Source organism: Poecilia mexicana, unplaced genomic scaffold (genome assembly GCF_051168715.1).
Source record: "Poecilia mexicana isolate PSO_F unplaced genomic scaffold, ASM5116871v1 scaffold_15, whole genome shotgun sequence".
Taxonomy (NCBI): Eukaryota; Metazoa; Chordata; class Actinopteri; order Cyprinodontiformes; family Poeciliidae; genus Poecilia; species Poecilia mexicana.
The window spans coordinates 21,032,122-21,053,857 of NW_028263384.1; the positions used below are offsets into that span (position 1 = coordinate 21,032,122).

Consider the following 21,736-nt stretch of genomic DNA (forward strand, 5'->3'; position numbering starts at 1 on the left):
GTTCAATTTGTCTATACAAGGGAGAAAGAGCGGATACCTTCTAGCTCGACTCACAATTCCAGGTGCCCATAAATAAGAACCAAAAGCCTTCTGGACACGATTTTTATGACGACATTAAAGACAGATCGCTTCAGTCATAAGGAAATGAAGTTTGATAGAGTCAAAAGGAGACTTTCAAACCTGAGAACACTGAACCAACTGTAAAACAAGGTGGTGGCAGCATCATATTGTGGGGTAATTTCAGTAAAGGAGATAATAATTAAACATTTTTAGCTTATCCTTTAACAAATACATAAAAACTGCTTTTCAGAATGGATAAGGCAGATCAACACTACACTTCTTTTGACACTTTTGACATCTAAAATCAAGGTCTGTGCTTACATACCAACTATCTTAACAGAAGTGAAGCTTTAGCTGCCAAAAAATGGGTCAAATATCCGGCCAGAATTATGTCAATGGCTGCAAAACGGAGCACTGACGCTTAACCAAATGCAAGTAGGGGTAAGAGCTGCACAATATATCAAATAAGTCAATATCATGTCAGTACATTATGAGGCCAGTTGGATGGAAAATGCTCATTAATTATAATCATCATCAATGATTTCAGCAAGAGTATTCCAATTACAGATTTTCCTGACATCGTGGGTTTATAGATTTGAATATTGATCTATATTTTTAACCCTGTGTAAATTTTAGGAAGTCGACAATAAATTTAATTTAATGAAACTCTTGATTTTGTCTGTTGTCTTTCATGTCAGCCTGGCAAAAGCCTAAAAGCCCTAAATTCATGACATCCCATTTTGAATTTTCTTAATGTATTTACCAATAGTGTGTTTATCCCCCGTCATGCATGCAACCCTAGTTTTCTGGCATGTTTATTCCAATGTGCTTCCAAGAATCGACTTTCCTTTGGTGATATAGTAAGTTAATTAAAACCGACCAGGCTCGAGGCTCAGACTCCTGACGCAATTATAATTTAGCAACAAAACAGTCAGTTTTCCTTTCCTATTAGAGTCAAGCATTATAACAGAACATCAAGAATCCCATCTCAAATTTATGAGACAGAGGTTACAACCCATATTCAAACAAACAAAAAGAAGTCGTGTTTTTCTGGTGTCTCAGGTTCAGCTAATCGCTTCTAAATAATACAAAAGGGACTTCAGGATTTAGTCTATTGTTTGATCAAGGTGTACACCTTTTGTTTATCTTCTCCATGGTGAATACCCCTCATGAGTGCCTGTGTCTACCATGGCACCGCCACAATCTGGGTAATTACAGCGCAAATAGAGCAGGCATCAAGCCCAACACAGAGCCTTGCTTCATGGGGATCATCGACTCTGTGGATGTGCTCCGAGCCCGTTCTGTCTCACTTAAAATCTCACTCCTTGACCTCTGGTGGTTTAATGAGGCATTCATGAGCATCCTTCACAAAACATAGACATCTAATCCCAGGAAGAGAGCAGCCAGATGCAGAAAGGGAGAGAAAATTTGAATTTTGGAGAGCTTAGAGGAGTCAGTATAACTTCTCCAAGAAGCTCCAAGAGAAGATTAGGTATTCATAAAATGGCAAAGACTTTAACCCAGGTTCAGCTCAAAGTGCAAAAATGTTCCCTAGCTAAGAAAAGTGATAAACTTAGAGTAATTATGTTTTAATGTATGCATAAAAGTGCAACAGAAAGTAAAGCACAAACAAATAATAATAAAACATTGTCCTTGAGTACCACTACATTCAAAAGCTGATAAATTACTTTAAGAAGCACAATTTGCATATGTTTACACAAATAGACTTTCCCTTCCCATCAGGAGTTTAGCAGTCCAAGGCAAAAGATGTCAAACTTGACGGCTTCAAGTGATTTTTTTTTGTGACGGCTTTAGCTTATCCATGTCAACCACCCAGGGTAGAAATAGCCCTGAAGAAGAAATGACAATCTGCAGCCAGCTTGGCACTGCACCTTGCTGAGAAGACTCCTTAGTGACACACAATCCCATTCCAAGTAAAGGCCTCAACACAACCATATTGCCACAACACTCTCTTTATCCCGTTTAACCATGAAACACCCTCATATCCTTGGCAAGTGAAGCATGTTTCACTACAAAGAGCAACACTGAAGCACACGCAGAGTTCCCTGAAACAGGAACGCCTCAGCTATTGACTACTCCTCAGTTATCAGGTGGATTTATCAGGGGAAACCACCCAAGTCAGCCTCTGAAGAATCATCATCCTCAAGTGGAGAAGAGGAAGAGGAGTTTTTTTTTTTTTTTTTTGCTGTTTCTCAAAGCACAAACTCTTTTTCTCTGGTTTTCAAATAACTCTGTGCCCTCACAGTAGAGCTGGACAATAAATCATTAATACTATATGTTGCGATAGACTTTTCTATCAACACGGCTGGTAGATTTTTCAATAGTTTCACTGAACTCTGATCCAGTACCGCACAGCACTCTGGGGAATGTAGGCAGAGGAAAGGCTTCAGCCGCTCAACTTCTCACTGCAGGTTGGTGGAATCAACTAACTCACTCACACTTTGGTTACCTAGCAACACACTCTCTCTTTGGTTACCTAGCAACAACTTGAGTAACTTGCACAGAAGCATTTTCAGGTTTCACAACGCTGCCTCATAACTGCGTAAAAATAAAAATCAAAGGCGTGGAGTGAAAACTGAAGATAAAACAGGAACGGCCACACCACCAGTTTGTCAGCATTTCAGATATTCTAAACAAAAAATGAATCAATAATTAGGGATATGACCCAAGAAAGTGGTGAGACTTTAAAAAAAAAAAAAAAAAGATCAGACTTCTCTTGCTACTAATCCAACGAACCAACACAGATTGGAACTGGAGGACTTCCTCCATGTTTACGTTTACCCTGGAAGGTTCTGAGCTTTTAGCTTCAATTAGATCGGACTGATAGTTTTCTCGCTGTGGTCCATTTTAGCTAAACTGTAACCTAATGAGGCAAAATTGTGTAGTGAAGGGAAAGCAATGGATTACCCATTATTCTAAGACTTCTTCAAAAGACAAGCTGCCACATGCCTCTATCGAAGCATACATTCCTCTACCTATTCTGATGTTTCTTTATTGCCGTTATTTATTTATTTATTTTTCACTGCATATGCTGAGAGCAGGTAATTGTTTTCTGAATAAAACTCTGCGCTCCTGAAGTTCGAATAATGATCATTTCATTATTTCTGCTGACGGTGAGAAAAACGGCAGCTAGGTCATGTTTAATAAAAGGGGGTGAAGATAAGGCCAAGGGAATCCTCACATCAGAATTCCCCTCATCCTCTGAGCGATCTCCATCAAATTACTCCATTAGTAAAATAGGACTCGTTCATGCATGGTGTTTCTAGTTCCAATTAAGAGCTGCCTCGCTGTTGACGGCCGAGCCAGTTTTATCTCTCCTGCTGCTTTTATTGAAGTGGCGATGCTCCTCTCGCTGCGGTGCCCTGATGTGACAATTTTCTGCCTCAAACTTGACATCCGTCATTTCAGAGCGGCAAGAATAAACATATAGTATTGTGATAACTGATGTCGAAGCTTAGATAAACGGCTCAACAGAGCAATTGATATGAGAAACAGCAGAGATAAAATTTACAAAGATCTTTTAGATCAGATTGCTTGGATTTAACTATTAATTTCTGTCCTTTTTATGACTTTATAATAAAAATTCTAAGTATAATCATAGTGTAATAATATAGTTTCAATTTCTGGATTAAATTAATTAAATATCAATACCAGGCATGGGTTAGTTTGAGAATCTCTACATAATTTTAACCTTGAGTTTTAACATTATTTACCCATGAAATCTCAAACATAAATGCACTTTATGGTCCAACCACTTTTATTTAAACAAGATGCAATTATTCCTGCTGTAACTATAGTACATAAAACATTTACAAAATAGTTATGCAACTTAAATCATTTATGTATTTATCATTATATTAATTTTAATACATACACATAAGCAAACATAAATTCTAGTTTTTCAGTAAATGCTGCACAGAATGCTTAATGTTCTTCGGGTGTTTCTCTTTTGTAAATAACAGCTGGTTAAATAGTCAGGCTATCTGCTGGGATAGCAAGAGTGAGGGCTTAGGTCTGTGTCTGGGTACTAATGAAAATATTTCCAAGCAGTTGAATGTCTATCTTGTAGACAAGGGGAAAACAATGCAGCCTTGTTTCAGAAAGCTAACCAGCAGTATGTGGGAGAGGGGCAGCACCGGATCGTCATTTTAAGGCTATCCATGTTTTCTGACCATAAACAATGATAAACTGTAGGGAAAATCAAAGATGCCTCCTTTGGCTGGAAGTGCGCAGCAACAAGTGGGGGAAGCTGAAGTGCAATTCTGCTTTTTTCTAATCCACCTCTTTAAATATACTTAAACAAATAGACCCTATGGGCAATTTAAGGTGCAGAGTCAATAATAATCAGTATTAAATCACATTTAATTTGAGTCTGAATAAAGCAGATTAAAGTACTTGAGAAACAAGAGCCATCAAATATTTAAAAAAGTTAACATTTACATGGAAAGAATGATAGCCAGACTTTTTTGCTAGTTTTACCTCTAAATGTTCAAAATGCTAAAAACAATGTTTAAATTAAAATGCGTTTCACTTAAAGTGTGATGAGTGTAAAATTTAATAATAGTGACAAGGCATAATTAAGGAGATGGGGTTTCATCTTACATCTTCTTTTATTTTTAGTTAAACGGTCATTAGCCAGTGCCCTGATAGCTGGCCATCATCAATCCGTCACTGGAGCTTTCATTATTTCACAAAAACTTGGGTAAACAAGCGTACAAGTGATCGATTCTTCTTGAAGCAGAGGTCAACCGTACCTCTGTCCTGTTAATTAGCTGCACGCTCAGGCAGCCCTGATTTTCTGCAGGACAAAAATTTCATTGTGACAAATTGCACAGTGTGTAGCCATCGTCCTTTTCAGGTCTATGACCTCCAAATATTGACAACTAAATATAACCAGCACCGGTAATATGGGACTCCAACAGTGGCAAACTTCTATGGGAAAAAAAAAAAAAAAAAAAAAAAAAAAAATTATATATATATTTAATTAATCATGTCAGTTAGTCATTAAAATGCCAAACAAATATGGGTTGCATTTATATTTTATCAGAGTTAGTGGTCACTACTACTACCCTTATCAATTGAACTGGTCTATAGTTAACTCATTGTCCAGGTTAACCAATCACATATTACAGAGTATAGTGGTACCAATAGACCTAAAAGAAAATCAAAATAACCAAAAAAAAGCCAGATTGGTTTGTTTTGCATCATTATAATAAAGTAAAGCAGTGTTTTGCACATACATTTAGCCAAATCAATATTATATATAAAAAAAACATACATAGAGAGGTATAAATAAAGTTATTTGTTAGGTTTTAAATAGTGACACAAATAAACCTCAAACCTAAAAATTAAGAACTTGTTAGTGACCAGGAAAAAGCCTAATTAGCTCATCTTTAATTTTTATCATTTCAAGTTTCTTTTTAATTTACATATTTTGTAAAACAAGTGCATAAAAAAGCTCTTAAGTTTTAAAGAGTGTTACCAATAAAACTCAAAAGAAAACAAGAAATCAATCAATATCTGACAGCTAATACCTGATTGGTCCAATTCTTATGAATGAATTCTGCACTTAAATTATGCATTTACTAAATACTTATTTTAGTTTTAGCTAAGACAGGCATGAAAATATTTTTAATAATTCATTTAAAACATCTGAAGCAACTCTGTGATCATTTATTGCTCCATTAGGAAGGCTCAGAGAACAGCTGCCTTTCACGCGACGTCAGCTGCTCATTTGGAGACATATTTCCTAAATATTTACCCCAATAATGAGGCCAATCTCCGATCGAAAAGACATAAAGAGTGGGTGGCCGATGACCTTCAGACTGGAGCTGCCGGCTCACCTGGCCTCCCAGCACAGGTTCCAAACAGACCGGAGAGAAGGAGGGTAACCAGGCGCTGCTTCCATCCATCATCACATTACGCACACTGGCCCAGTTTAATGTCCTTTTCAGACTTGACTGGAGACACGCTGGGCCACACAGAAACATGGGAAGCAGCTAATTAGTTTGCCAAAGGCAGAAGTTCACCAGTCATTTACCACTTCAAGGGTGAAATTCCCTTCCAGAGTGCTAATGAGGACTTTGTCCATCACTGTAGCCTCATTCATTACAACACGACAACATCGTTCTAACGAGACAACAGCAGAATGCAACGCCATCGACGTCCAGTTTGCATCTGAAGAATTGTGCTGTAGCCTCCCTCGCTAAATACAGCCCAGTAACCTGAACCACCTCAGCCTAAAACAATTCCTTTGACTACGGGGCAAACAGCTGGTGAGCGTGAGAAAGAGTGTCATGCTGAGCAGGTGCTGTAATGTGATGTGCTGAGGGAGAGCAGGGAGAAACGGAGAACACAGAAGCTTGGAAATCTAGCAGAAGACTGGATGAGGAGTTTTTCCTCTCAGCGCCAATGAACTGGAGCAGAATCCCTTTGTTTTCTAGGATAGTGAAGCAACAAAGGGATGAAATTCATCTCTTTTTATACAGGAGCTTCAGCTTTAGTACGTTAAAGAATATACAATGTAATAAATTAAAAATGTATGAAAAATGCTTTAGGAAATGAGATGTCAGTAAATTAAATTTCAAGACAAACAATTCATATCAAACTAAAATCCATTTTGGTTCAAATTTCAATTCAGATTATTCAAATTCATTCCAATATATTCTGACATTAATCTATATTCAGATTCAGCTACATATAAAGACGCACCAATCCAATATTAATAACTGAACGAGTCCAAATATTGAAAGACATTCTAAATTGAGGTAGTGGTGACAATGTGCCCAATCCATAACAGCAGATATATTAAGTCTAAGTCCAGTGAATAAGTTTCTTATTGCAATTTTGTGTTGTTTTTACACATTTGACCAAGCTTCTGAAGGTTCTGGTGTGTTTAAGTGTGCAGCACTGGTGCAGAGTTATCAAATAAATTTGTAATTCAGTACATTTATGTCAAATTTATCTTAAACTAAAAAAACAAACAAACAGTCAAATTAGGTCTATTTCTGGTAATTAGCAAAAAAGCAGAAATGACTACGGGTAGCAGAAACAATAGCCATTGTCTGACCTGGAAAAAAATACGGAAAAACAAAGGCAGTGGGCGGGGAGTACTTTCTACAATGAAGCAGAACAAACGCACAACGTTAATAGCTCTGCTAACATATCAGTCCAGTATAGAAACACCAATGACAGAAGTACTAAGCCAGGGGAAGAAAACAGAAGAACATACACGGAGTTAACAAAAGCAAGAGCTCCGACTGGCAATTAAGCACGGCTAAGCACAAAACCGTTGAGCCAGGAAATCTTTCTATAGGATAGAAAAATAAAGAGAACACAAAGTTAATGGCTCCCATAGCATTGGCTCTGTCACCATAAAACTCATCTTGTGCCTTTGATGAGCCTTTTTGTAATCCTGCTCACCTAATACTAATGAATATTTTAAGAAAGCTACAAAAAGGTTGCAGGAGCCTTTCTGTTACTGGAGCCTTTGAAGGCAGGAGTTTTATACTAAAAAAAAAAATAATATATATATATATATATATATATATATATATTGCATACCTCAGAACTTTATCAATATGTTCTCATTGAAGTCTGTAAAATGCCTGCAAAAGACATCTAACAGGTAAAGGTTATATGTTCTTTGTATTTTGCACTCACCCATATTGACATGTCTGCCCAGTGACTGCATCTCATAAACCCCAGAAGGACTAAATTACTTTCAAAAGCAGGTTTTAAATTCAGAGGCAGAACTGGAGTTCTCTGCTTTCTGTGAATAAACGTTGAAATTAAATTATAGAATGAAGCCAAGCATCTTTTCTCTGTGGTCACACCTTAAACCAGGCATCCCGTTCACATTTCCACACCCGTATGCAAAAAATAAAAAATAAAAATACTGTCACCTTATCAGGAGCATCTAAAACACAAAGTGAAACACAAAAATGACCTCAAGTTACATGAAATATAGTGGCAGAAAACAGAGCACTGAAATCTGGTCACATGCTTCTAGTTTAACAGGTGAAAACACAGATTATTAAGCAGAGAAAGCCGAGGATGTTTGTGACTGCGTAGAAGGACCAGCTGCTACATGGGCGCCAAATGACTGCAGTCTCAGGTAAGGTTGTCATTTCTGTACTACAGCACTACATAACATAAGAGGTTTGCTGCTGTGTTGTGCTTAGAGCATTGCAATTTAACTGTCAGCCAGTTGTTGACTGCAAACCCTGCATAAAGAGAACAGTAGCACGATTTCTATAATGGTGCAATAAAACATTCAATTTCTGGGAAACGCCCAAAGATAAGCAACGCCTACATTTTATAAGATATTCATCCTGCCTCTAGGGTCCATAAGAATAACATTTTAAACGTTAAAGCTAAGCTCATTTTCACAGTCTGAAGAAAACACCTCCACTAACTCAAGACCTTTTCATGAGACTGGCTTAAAAATTATCTCACTGAATCCAAAATATTTTAATAAACTACAAACCAGCAATGCTCCAAGACTGCAATAATTCAATCTATTCCTCCTTCCTCCCTCATCTGCCTCTCATCTTCATCGTCTTTGGTTGATGTCATCGGTGTCTGGTTTGGGAACCCAGAGCGTCTTACAATATTAATACTGTAGCTAATGATGATATATTTGTTATATATAAACTGTAGGACTCAAAAAAATAAAATTTAAGCACCCAGAGATAATGTGCTGCATTTACATATTTATTTGACATTTACTTCTCTGTGTGCTTTACAATATTCGCCCCATATTTACAAAGACCACATGAGCCACAAGCACAATGTCACAGAGGAAAGGATTCTGGTTAGGATCCACGCAGGTCCGATTACAACCACATACACTTATTTTGTAAAACTTGTAAGTGACAGACTCATTTTCCTCCCCTACCACCCAAACTAAATTTCTGTGCTCCATTTACAACGTCCACTGTCACAATCTGCTCCCATTAAGCGTAATTGCACTTTTCAAAGGTTAAGTTTCAACCACCATGGCAAACGCTTTATCCTGATGTGGAAACAGTTAGCATGTAATGATCGGCAGCAAGGACACAGAATGGTTTATAGACTTGAAAGGAATATCCATTCAGCAAATGACTCGCTTTGTAGCTACTAACCTCTGACTGAAACACTAGATCACTCTGTAGGAAAATAATCTGGATCAGCTTTCTCACCCACTCAGAGAAACTCTCTCCGTGCACACAGACAATTTCTCTGAGCATCACTAAATATTACCCAAGCAGACCAAAGAAATCAGCAGGACTCTACTCTGACAGGGAGGCTCCATGTGAAATGAGAAGTTTGTGTAATTGTCAAAAACAGAGAGTTTGTACATGTTTTTATGTTATTTTACCAGAACATTTCAGCCCATATTTAGAAGAATGAATAATAAATACAGTAGAATATAAATACAAAACGTCTCTATGAATTTATGAAAGATATAATTAGGTCAGGTTTTAAATATTCATCCTACAGACAAACATTAAATCCCTACCGATCAGGACTGACAAATGGATGGACGGACAAATGGACAAATGGATGAACAGGCTAAAACGAGATGGTAAAGGACAGATGGACGGACGGATTCTTTATTCTCAAAAGAGACGACAGTTTCACACTCTGTCTTCAAAGGAGGCCACACAGCTGTCCATCACCTCCCCGAGCCAAACCGACCCAAAGTGTGACATTCCACCACCGAGGCCACATTAAAGTGTTTATAGTGCATCTACTGCCCTTTTCAGGAATACATGTGCATAACTGGTGTCAAAAATGGGGTCAGAAACCACTGAGTGCAAAGGGTGGAGTACATTAATGAAACTGTCTGGGTGGATGGCTAGCTTATCAATCATTCTGCTACCTTATCACCTTCAGCACAGTCACAAAGCTTCCCGTCACTCTCTTATCAGGCTAATCCTGCTAACTCGAGCACAGAGTCTGTGAGCGCAGCGGGAATAAATGAGTTTACTCCTACTCTGATTGGATTAAGAGCAAGAAGTGAGCCCTGACCCTTTGACTGCGACGGCTGAAGGCGCCGGGCGCTCAGCTTTGATGAGCAAGTCGGCTTAAAAGGAAATAAATAAGTACAGGGAACGGCTTAATCTTTGACTTCAAATTTGGACATTAGATTGTGGGTTACTTTTGATATAATTCTGCTTTGATTAGTTTATGCAATGGAAATAAATCTTTCACAAATCCCAGACGTCAAAATGGAGTTTCTTTGACAGCTGAGTTAATAGAAATCCAGTCCACGAGTCTCTGGAGCCCTCTGTCTGCTCTCCGTCCCTGGGGAGCGAGGACATCATGACTGAGACTACATTAGGATAGCAGAAGCACTCAGAAAACCATTCCTGCAAACACAGACTATGAGCTCCAGGACAACCGCATATACATCCCTCTGCAGCTTTATAAATACAGAGATGGAAACAAAAATTTGTTTCTGCAGCGAGGAAGTCCCACATGAATACAGACACTTGGCTGTCACAAATTGACAGGCCTGCATTATAGAAGCTGTGACAGCAACACTTCAGTGGACTAAAGAGTCTCTCTGTGACAAAGAAACAAAACTGTAATGTGAGGAGAGCGAAAGGAAATGAAAACTTTAAAAAGGCTGCCACGCAGAGCAGTGACTAACCCAACGGAGTCAGTGAAGGTTTAAATAGGACACTAGGAGGATAAAATTATACCCCTCCTCAGACTTAGACTAAAAATCCATAATACTTTGACAACCTACTTAGTACTGAGTGAGATCACCAGCTAATAAAATCCCGGGGATTCCCAGAGCTTCTAGTGAAAATAGAAAAACTGAGGTAGTTCCTCACCGGTCCAGATACCCTGAGGTCCAAATGCAGAATGAGGCGATGAGAGAATCTCATGGGAATGCTCAGAAAAACATGTCAAGGATTCCCAGTGTCAGTCTATTTATACAAACGGTTAAAACAAAAATGTCTAACATGATCCAGGAGTTTTTTGGGGGGGGGGTTTTAAAGAAAAGAACTAATTATTGCTGCTGCTACTTAAATAAGACAATATTTTAATTAAAAATAATTAGACAGTCAGACAATATTGGTGTACACCTAAGCAAAAATCTAGATTTAGTCTGATAAATTTAGTCAAAATTTTCAAGTAAACACTAGCAAATTATACATTTTCCTCCATCTTCCTCCTTAAAGGGGTTTTCTCGTGTATTTATAAAGTAACATAGGCTAAAACTAAAACTAAATTGTTATTAAGGCAAATTTTCTGTTTGGGTACTTTTATAACCGCCTAAATACCTCTAACATCTGTTGACTGTTTTTGGGGTTGTGTTATCTGTAACATTTTCCTTTAGACTGCCACAGTCTTCCTTGACAACTGGAAGTATTTTCAAGCAATTAAATTTGTCTTTCCCAAACATGCGAGGAAAATAGTCTAATACCCTCCTCCAGCCAGCTGACGGACAGAAACCTCAGGCATCTTACTGAAAGAAATCTAAACTTTAACAGCAACGTTAAAGAACTTTTTGGTCCTTTTGAAACAGTATCTTTTTTAAAACCTGCACTCTGATACCAGTGTCCATCAAAACCCAATGGTTTGGGAATCCGGAGTCCGGGAGAATACCTTCAGATTCTTCAAACAATTTTTGAAGAGACTGTGGCCGTTTAGTAAAAGATTATAGTGGAAGTGTCAAAGTAACATCCATGGTTAAAGCAAAATGAACATTTGACCTGCAAAAGAGCAGCGGAAGTCACTTTTCAGTGGTTATAATTTATTTCTGATCAAAGTACATTTCTCCTTTTTACAGGATGTGGTGTAGCATTATGGAATCTGTAATTTTCCGACGCCTGGGAAAAGTATGATTTCAAAGGAAGTCAAAAGAACAAAAACATAACCGAATGTAAAAGGACCGTTAGAACATCCTCATTCTTTTACTTCCTAATGATTTCCCTGATTCACCTTTAATCTCAGATAGAGGTGGTAAAAAACAGTTAAATGGAAGGGGTCACCAAGAGAGGAACAAGTTCTGCAAACACAATCACCTTCCTTCTCTATTGTGAGCCACAGTGAAGCTGCATCTACACACACACACACACACAAACACACACAACAGAGGCCATGTCCAAGACCTGCATGAGGTTGCAGGAAAACCCAGGATCTCCCAGCTGAACGGGGAAACACCCAGGGAGGGGAGAAAGCATCCAGCAGAGTCTGACATCATCCAAGTGCGGGCTTCCATGTTCATGTGTATGTGTGTGTGTGCGCGCACACACACTTTCTCCCCATTCTACCTCTCACACTGACACACACTCACGCACAGATGTGTAGGTTTCCTCTTTGGCTCTGGACAGATATTCATTATTCTGAGTTTCTGCTGCAGTTCACACAGATAAGACCCCATAAAGCCAACCCAGCAACCTTCTACACGCAGAGTATGGAAATGTCAAACATCTATTGCAAAAGCATGGAAATATGACAGTCAAATGTGGCCGCGCGTAATCACTCCAACCACACATCGCACTGCAGATGCAAGGAAATGATCCAAAATCTTAACTCACATGCAGCCCCAGTGAAAAGCTCTGGTTGTGAAGTTGAAGGACAATAAAGTGAAGCATTCAGTGTAAAGGCAGATTGCTTCAGTGAACGGGGCAGAGCCTGTGGGGTGTCGATGAGCTTCAGCAAGTGCTCCAACAAAAAAACTGCAATGCCTCCTGTCAAAGCTCCACGTCCCGCTGAGGATTAGTAAAACCACACAACAGAGGGGTGTTGACTCATCTTCAGCCTCACCTTTTTTCCGAAAGGAGCCAAACCATGAGGACGCGAGGCAGCAGCGGAAAATCTTCAGGCTAGTTAGCACTACTTCCTTAGCAAACCCCCTCGCCAGCCAGCAGCCATCCAGCCAGCAGCGCTGCCTTCTCTCCGGTCCAGCCAGCCCGCCCGGTGCTTCCTCCCAACCCTACCCTTCCGTGCAGCCCTCTCCGCTCGGAGCGCTCAGTCGTCCTGGGACTTACCGGTCTTATGTGTTGTTGGTGCCGTTGTGAAGAAGAGACAACTACGGGGAGGCTGCCGGCCGCCGTTCCGCTGCTCCGGGACAACAGGAGTACCGATCTGCACACTTTCGCAGCCATCTCTGTAGTAGTAAAAAAAAAAAAAAAAAAAAAAAAAAAAAAAGAAAAAAAAAAAAAAGAAACCCTCACCGGGAAGGAGACTGCTGCGGGCGGACCGAGACTCACCAAGGGGAAGAGGGAGGGTGGTAGGCGGGTTACGGGGTTGGACTATTTCTTCATACACATGCCCAGTGTTGCACCAGTAACCGATGATAAAATACTCCACAGGGTACTCACTGAGAGCAAGGCTTCATTTCCACGTGTCCAATAAAAAAATACAAAAAAATAAAAAAAACACTCACAGAGGTGCCTTATGTGTAATTCACTCTCATTGACTGAAATCTTGCACCGTGAAGTGTACTATCCCGCCTTACTGCCCTGAACTTTAGAAAAACAAGGCACAGAAACGAGTAGGATGTGTAAACTAAACGGCATAAATATTAATGTGATCAAATGTCGATTAAAAAAGGGAGAGGAAACAGCCCAAAAAGCTACAACACTCTTGGGAACCACCATTAAACTTTTAGAAGGAGTCAAAATAATGACACCCATTGATGTTAAAAACTATATTTTTGTGGCGGTTAATATCGCCAGAAAAATTTTATAAAGTACACAAAATTAATGTAAAAATCACACAGATTGCACTCTGCAACAGAATAAAAAGTCAACACTGGCAGTGTTTTTTTTTATATATATACTTTCCTACAGTATTCATTTTACAAAAAAATAAATAACTCTGATTGTGAATATAAATGGACAATACGCTAAGATTACCACTGTTACAGTTTACATCCACTAGTCCAACTGCTTACAATCTAGAAAAAAAGATCACACAGAACTCACAGACTTATTAAGTTTTTAATAAATAAATTAGGTTTAGTAATTTCGATATATTACTGTTGATCTTTATTTAATGGCCACACAGGGAAATTGCTGGAACCTCTGGTGTTGTTCTTCAGTGGCTTAGAACCAAAACTTTTATGTGACCCTCTGGTGTACAGCAGGGCTCAAAACTTGGACCTGCCTTTGATCACTGCTTAAAAAAATTGTCTGTGTTAAATAATTTATGTGACAGCTGGTGAGTCCAACAAACAAAGGATAGCAGAGGAACAACTTTCAACAGATTTCAACATAGACTTGAATAGATGTCATTACCGGACATAAAGACATACAAAATACAAGAAAACCCATTTGAAATAGGAATTTTATCAAAAACAGGCAACTAACAGGGATAACAATAACATTTTTAATTACTTGTCTCAATAGAACTCTGTTCTACTTCCTTTTGTTCAGTGTGAGAGACATTTGTAGATAGACACTTCTCAGAAAGGCAGATTTTGTCTTAAATAATAAACACATAATTATGACAGGGCATTCTAGAGGTGACAAGCATTGTCTAAAGTGAAGTTGAGTGGTTTTAAAATGAGCTGTGGCCAGTAGCTTTAAACATTAGTTCAACACTTCTTGTATGATTTAAGTTAGAAAATCCTGTTTAAAGATCTGCCCTACAAAAGGAGAATACATAAATAAAAAAAACATGAATGACTGTGTGCTGTCAGTAGCTGCAGCACCCATTCAGCTAAGTAAAAATAGCTTGTCCTTCAGTGACTCGTGACTGCACCGTGTCCCAAAAGACAATACAACTGGAACAGATCTAAGATCTGCCACTTTCAAAGAGAAACTTCAAAATCTAGTGTTATTTTAAATATGTTTCAGGCTTTCTTATCCTCTTTGGATAATCAATAGAGCAAGTAGTCAAGCTGGAGGTGGTGTGTTTTTTTTTTTTGTTTTTGTCCAGAATCCCTGAACCTCTGCAAATGTTGATAATGATAGTGGTAATGGGTATGTTTGGTCAATGAATGCCAGGAAACTCCCCTCTGAGGAATTTGTATTGCTTAATCTTTGACCAAGCCTGTCATAATTTTGTTATGTGCCGCACCTGTGTTGGTCAAAGGAGAAACCTGATACCGGAATAACTCATGTTGTGTAAATTCAGGGCACAGATTTGTGTGATAACAGGGCTACTCATCCTTAAAACAATATAACACATATAAGTAAGAAATATGATCAGAACAGGCGTTTGGTTACCTTGATGTTGATTGTAATTTTGTTGCAATAACATAACCCTATGTAATTTCTCCTGAACTCACCCCAAACCCCTCTCTTCCTTTTCAGGTGCAAAACATCAGGCCCATGTGAGTGACGCTATTTAAATGCTAATTTTCAGCCATGGACGATGACCTGCTCAAGGCTTTAAAGCTACATTGATTCATAAAGTGAAAATCTCTGTGGTTTTCAAAAATATTACCAAGCACACAAACACGTTTTACACTGTATTTGTAACAACCTATGCATTTTTAATGTTTTCCAAACAAATGAAGTTGAAATTCTTGGAAGTGTAGATTTTAGTGTATGTTTTATGTCTTAAAATGTGGCATAAGATATTGTTTGATGTTGTATTGTGCTTTAAAAATTAAATAAACCAATAAACAAAACAGAAAAGTGTTTGGGTAAAACAAACCAGTTTGTGTTGTCAAATATGGATGGATGCAGGCTTGCTTTAATTTAACACCACAGGTTTGTGTTCTGGATTACATGTTCGCACCCAAATAAATGGCTAAAGTGCACAAAGGCTAATGTTAAGCTTACCAAAAAGTGGGTTGGAAATCATAATCTGCTATTTAAATCACTAAGCATCTAATCCTGGGGCTAAAATATATGATTTTTTTAAAATCAATTATCCATTCTCTCTCTACCTTGCAGACGTATTTCCAAACATCAGTGGGCGAGAAGGAAGGGAAACACCAGTCAACCTGACAGCCACATCGAGACACAAGGAAAACTCGTTGCTGCTGGTCATTTATTTCTTCACCCATTTCGTAACTCATGTAATATCAATAAATTGATATGCACTTTTATAAGGAAATTGGTTAGAAATGGTTTGCTTTACCAGTAATAAATAGCAGGAGGACGGTATGAAACAGCAGCTAAGTGTCAAGCTAAACTAACTATGTTTCCAAATGGTGGGAGAAAGCCTGAGCAAACATCTGCACAGAGACAACCTGGAAGTTAAACACAGAAAGGAATTCAAAAGCCATCCTGTGTTTGAATCTTATTGCTCCAAAGGATCCTTTATGTTTTATATAGAAAATGCTCAGATAAAAACAGCTGTTATACATAAACAACTGAATTTGAAAATAAAAAAAATTAAAAATGGAATACCTAGCAAACTACCGGTTTGTCTAAAAATACTCAACTTCTTCTCAAACAGCATAAACCCAACATTTGGATGAATAAAAAATGTAGTGTGTGGTTTTCAGAACAATTTTAAATTTGATATTAAATCTGAGCTGCGTTAAACACCACTTCTACCTTTGCACTTTCTTTTTCAAGTCTAACCCTTATCTAATCACCAAGTCAAAGTATAACAGTCCAAGATTACAGCCTAGTGGGATCAGTTCTTTAAAATGTTACTGCTTTAACTTAGCACCTTAATTAACGGTCACTAGAGCTCATGTCATAATAAGATTAATTTACTTTTCAAACGTTGTATACATCTGTTGGCAATATTTTTATTATTTCAGTTTTTCTACAACTTAAAAAAAAATAGCATACAAGTGGTTAGATGTGCAGTTTCGAACCTTCTGTACTGAAATGTCAGAGTTGCAACAAGATTGAGAAATTGTGTGAGGAAAAAAATTTGAGAACAAAATAAGGTGTGTAAAGGGCTTTGTGTTCCTGCTTGTATGTGCACATGTTTGTGCACGATTGAAATGGCGAGATAGGGCCACGCCTACAGTGGAACAAAAAAGGCAATCCCTATGGGTGTGTCATTTTGGTTCTGTCACCAGTAGTTGATGGGTTCTGTAAACACAGTCCTAATAAGGAAGGGTGTACTGCTGTTAGGCGAAGCCTACCGGACAACACAGAAACACGGCCCAGCAATTGTCTGCAGCTCATGTTTTCTTTTTCACCTCTTCACAAAGGAAGTTTGTGGATCAAGTTACACCAGTTTTCAACAGCCAAATATGATTAACTGGGACAAAATGTGCTGTGGTTGTAGAGAGCCACCGCACAGAAATGTTCCTCGTGTTGCCCTCAGAGTAAGTCTTACACTGAACCCTGTTACAAAGGCAGCAACGCTTTCTGTAATAAAAACAACCTCCAAAGATGGTCTGAGACTCTACAGGCTCGCCTTATCTTCTGCTCCACCTTTGGACTGCAATAGCATGACGTTAATCAATTTTCCTTTCTGTTACATTTACTGCTGTGACACAACAAGGCAAACTACAAACCTTTCTTTCACAAATTCTTAACCATAAACCAACATTAAAATATGCAGAATGGGATTCGTTAGTAGAAAAACATACTTTATCATATTTTAGGCAACAACATTAAACACAAAGCACTGTGGACATGCTAGATAAACTTAAAATACTATGTATAAAAACATTTTGTCCTCCTACTCAGCTTCTTCACTCCATGTCTGCAGAGTGGTCTTCTCAATTTTTATTAAAGGGGACTAAAAGGTGTGTTTGTAAGCTATCATATTTTTCAACCTCACTAGAGAATCTTTCTCCAGGGTGTTGGAGAAGAGGATCCGACCAATCATTGGCCCTTAGGTTTAAGAGGAGCAGTGTAGCTTTTGTCCTGGCCATAACATTTTTTTTATCACATCTCTACCCACAAGAAATTGTTGAGGGGGACATGGGAGTTTTGTTATTTACATACAGAAGGTTTATATTGTGTCCTTCAAATTACTTTGTGAGTTTTGTCATGGGAGTATGGGGTGCTGGACCTTGGATGCCAAAAGCAAGAGGGGCGTTCACATTCTTGGCACAAAGTTAAGCTTGTTCCCAGGATGGGTTGAACTCCCTCAAGGTGCTTTGGTCATGAGTGATGGCAGTACGGAGCAGAAGATGGATTAGCCATAGTCCACAGTAATATGAGCCCTGATCCAGTCTGTCATGGTGGAGCAAAAGTAAAAAAACAAATTGTTCCTATAGACACCTACTGTGAAAAAGTATTGCCACATGTAGAAATATAATTCCCACCTTTCTAAATCATGAACTAAATTCATCATTTTGGGGGGATTCAGTTTCACTAGCCATAACACGGCCTGATTCTTGTTCCGCCTGTGTAATCAAGAAATTAAATATCACCTGTCTGATTGCATTTTGTAAAAGATCTAGAAAATCAACACATTACCAAACAACCCAGAACAAACCTCACTTGCCTTAGTTGAAGTCAGTGTCTATGATTCAGCAATAAGAAATAGAATTGGAAAAATGTCATCCAGGTTAAACACAGAAGTCAAACAACATCTTGGTGATCCCCAAGACTTTGGAAGATCTCAGGAACCCTGTTTTCTGGTCTCTAACAGGTAAAGTTCTGAAGCACACCAGCAAGTTCACCTCTGAATAGCTGAAAGAAATAAACAAGGTTTTGGAGCGGTCTAGTTAAAGTCTGGATTTAAATCTAAGCGAGATGCACTAGCTTCATCTCAAACAGGTGAGAAAGCATACTGTTTTCGTTCAGAATTAATGTCATTCAGAATGAATGAAAACAATCCTAAAAGGAAGAGTGTGCCTAAATACCTCCACAGCTATCTGGGCCGATAATGCCTTGGCTTCTCCCAGAATGAGCTGGCAAGGATTCGATGGGGAGCGGGATGCATTCAGATCCTTTTGTTGAGGATATAATTACTAGAAGTTGTCACTTGAATGAATCTGACAAAGAAAAATTCATTTTCCAATTTCTCGTTTTGGGATTTTGATTAAAAAAAAAATATATATATATATATAATGACCTGCTTTGTGTCCTGCATATTTATTAGATTATTAGAAGACTGGTGTATAGTGTGTGAATAAGATGAATGGCTCCGAATTAGTGAAACATTTTTCAGTCATTGTGGACTCAACAGTCACACTGAGAACACTGCCGTTCTGACATTATTGTCTTTAAATATAAAACCCGGCAATTAAATATTTTTGGCTCTTTAACCATTCTGTTATGAATAGGTTATGTTAAGTCTTGCAGAGAAGCAATGCAATTGTAGTATAGTGTTGTATATCCTTGGAATGAAGGAGAGAAGGAGCAGACAAAGGTTATTACTGAGTGCAGTGCTGCACTCTGTGACAACATTTTTATTTTAACAAGTTATTTACAGCTTATTTCTGAAAACAGTAAATCCTAGTCATGTTATGGGGCAATAAACAAAACTCCCTTCAATCAGCCACACTGTCAGTGTCCTCTGACATTTTTGACCATTTGGTTTTGTAAAAGCTGTATTGATCAAGCAGTAATTACAGGACAATGATTCATTCAGAAGGGGTTCATTTGTATCCTGAAGATTTAACACTTGGCTCAGTTTTCTCCAAGATAGGGCTTATTCATCAATCTACTGCCATTAAACCTTATGGTGCTGTGCACCGGGGCCTCAGAAGGCCCCATATAAATGTTATGATCTGATACATTAGAGTAATTTAGGATTATTGCATTCACCGACCATGCAAGAAAATCTAACAAAGTGACATTCAATGAAATCCATTGTTTTAACCTACAGGCTAAATAATTTATTATACAACATGCACAGTTTTTTTATGGTTCTTACAGACTGTATGACTGCAAAAATGTGAAATTTCTGTTGTAATCCCATGTGTACTATTAAAATCAGATATTTGCATACACTCCCTGGCATTAAATGAAAACTTTTCCTGTTGTAGGTCAGGATTTTAGGCCGTGGTTTTGTGATGTTCACTTCAAAACACTGACTTTGTTGTTCTTTGTCACTTTACAACAAATTTTAAGGTATGTCTGAAATCATTGTCCATTTGGAAGACCCGTTTGCACTCAAGCTGTACATTTCTGGCTGACATCTTTAATATTTTCATATAATATTCTTTCCTCGTGAGATCATCTATTTTAAGAAGTTTACCAGTCCCTCCTACAGCAACATGACACAACATGATGCTGCCACACCCATAGCTCCCAGTTAGGATGGTGTTCTCAGGTTTGCCAGTTTCTCTGTTGGTTTAATACATTCTTAACCAACCAGAACCTAACAAAGTCATGACTTTAGGCTTTCTTATATTAAGGCACACTCTTAATTTATATAAACTTCTGAATAAAGAGAAAGCAAAATAATATTCTCTAGATATATCTCCCTCGTTATTCTGGTATTACTTAAATAGAAACAATTTTTGGAAATCCCAACTGACCTAACACAGGAAAACTTCAATCTGATTTAATATCTGACAGGAAGAAAAAGAAGGTTATGTCTTTTTATGCAGTGTATATCAATAAATGGTGATAAATATTTATGAGATGTAACTTCGCACAGACTGTAAGGGAGGTCTACGTCGCCATTCCCCCTTGTGTTTGTTCAGTTGTGCCACTTCATAATCTTTGACTCGTTTTCATTCATAAGCTCATCATTCCATTGTTGATATAGGGTCGCATAAATCATATATGTGCTTTGCACTGTCAGTGCTTTCTGTCAAGTCCCTCTATCTACTGTTATCCAGGAGACAGCCTGAAGAAGCTACACAGCTACCCCTCACATTTGCATTCACTCCACTGACGTGTATCCAAGACAACACGGAGACTGCACTGCTCTGCTGTAAAAAGGGCGATTCACATTTTTCAGTACTGTTCAAGCTGTCAGTCAAGGCATGCATGAATGGCAGAAGTCTTCCTGTCACAGAAGGGGCCACTTCCCTTTGAATCTCACTAGCATAATCTATATTAGCTGCTACACATATGAGAAGCTGTGCTTTTCAAAAGTATTTGCAGGCCTTGAACTTTTTTGGTCACATTACAACTACAAACTAATAACGCAACATACAATTAGCACACACAACTGTGAAGAGGAAGGAACAGGATACATAATTGTAAATCAGTGATTCTTGAGAATAGGGACAAAATGGGTTTTAATTTTCCCATATTTTTTAAAAATTATTTCTCAACCTTATGTATGCAAATATGACAAATAATGTTTAGAAAATATGAAGATGCTAAGGTACAGGCTCCCAGTTGCGAATTTTAAAAAAAAAATTACATTTTTAATCGACCTGACCCAAAACTTTGTCATCACCATCTGACAAAAATAAATCTAAAATGATTTTTAAAATACCCCATTAGTGATATTTTTACTCAATTTACAGACAAATGTTTCTCAAGAAATAAAATAAATATTATTTAAAACAAAAAACAAGAAAAAGTCCATCTGATGGAGTTGACAGTGCATGACGGAGTTGACACAGAACTGAAGGTGGTGACAAACTAGTGAGTAAAATGAAAAACTTGGTACATGTGAAGTAATGCAATTCATGTAAAATACATTAAAATGAATTAGTTGCACAATTAAGTGAGATTTGACAACAATTTCACTGAAAGAGTCAGAAAAACATCTGACGGAGTTGACGAAATGCCAAACTACCTCAATTTATATGATGTTATTCTGAAGGAGGCCATATTGTAGCTCGTCAGGTCCATGAAATCTTTACATTATACCAAAATTAAGCTTTTATTTCGCAAAATTTCATCAAAGTTTTGTAAATTGTCAG

General features: G+C 38.0%; 1 protein-coding gene across 1 annotated transcript in view; it reads right to left on the bottom strand.

Annotated features, from left to right (window-relative positions):
- The window catches only part of mcu (mitochondrial calcium uniporter), a 63,665-nt gene extending 50,110 nt beyond the window's left edge, over positions 1-13,555 (bottom strand). Inside the window, exon 1 of the mRNA XM_015010303.2 lies at positions 13,074-13,555. Within this exon, the coding sequence (XP_014865789.1) occupies positions 13,074-13,190 (117 nt within the window). The 5' untranslated portion in view covers positions 13,191-13,555. The remainder of the gene's footprint in view (positions 1-13,073) is intronic.
- Between the last annotated feature and the right edge of the window lie 8,181 nt (positions 13,556-21,736).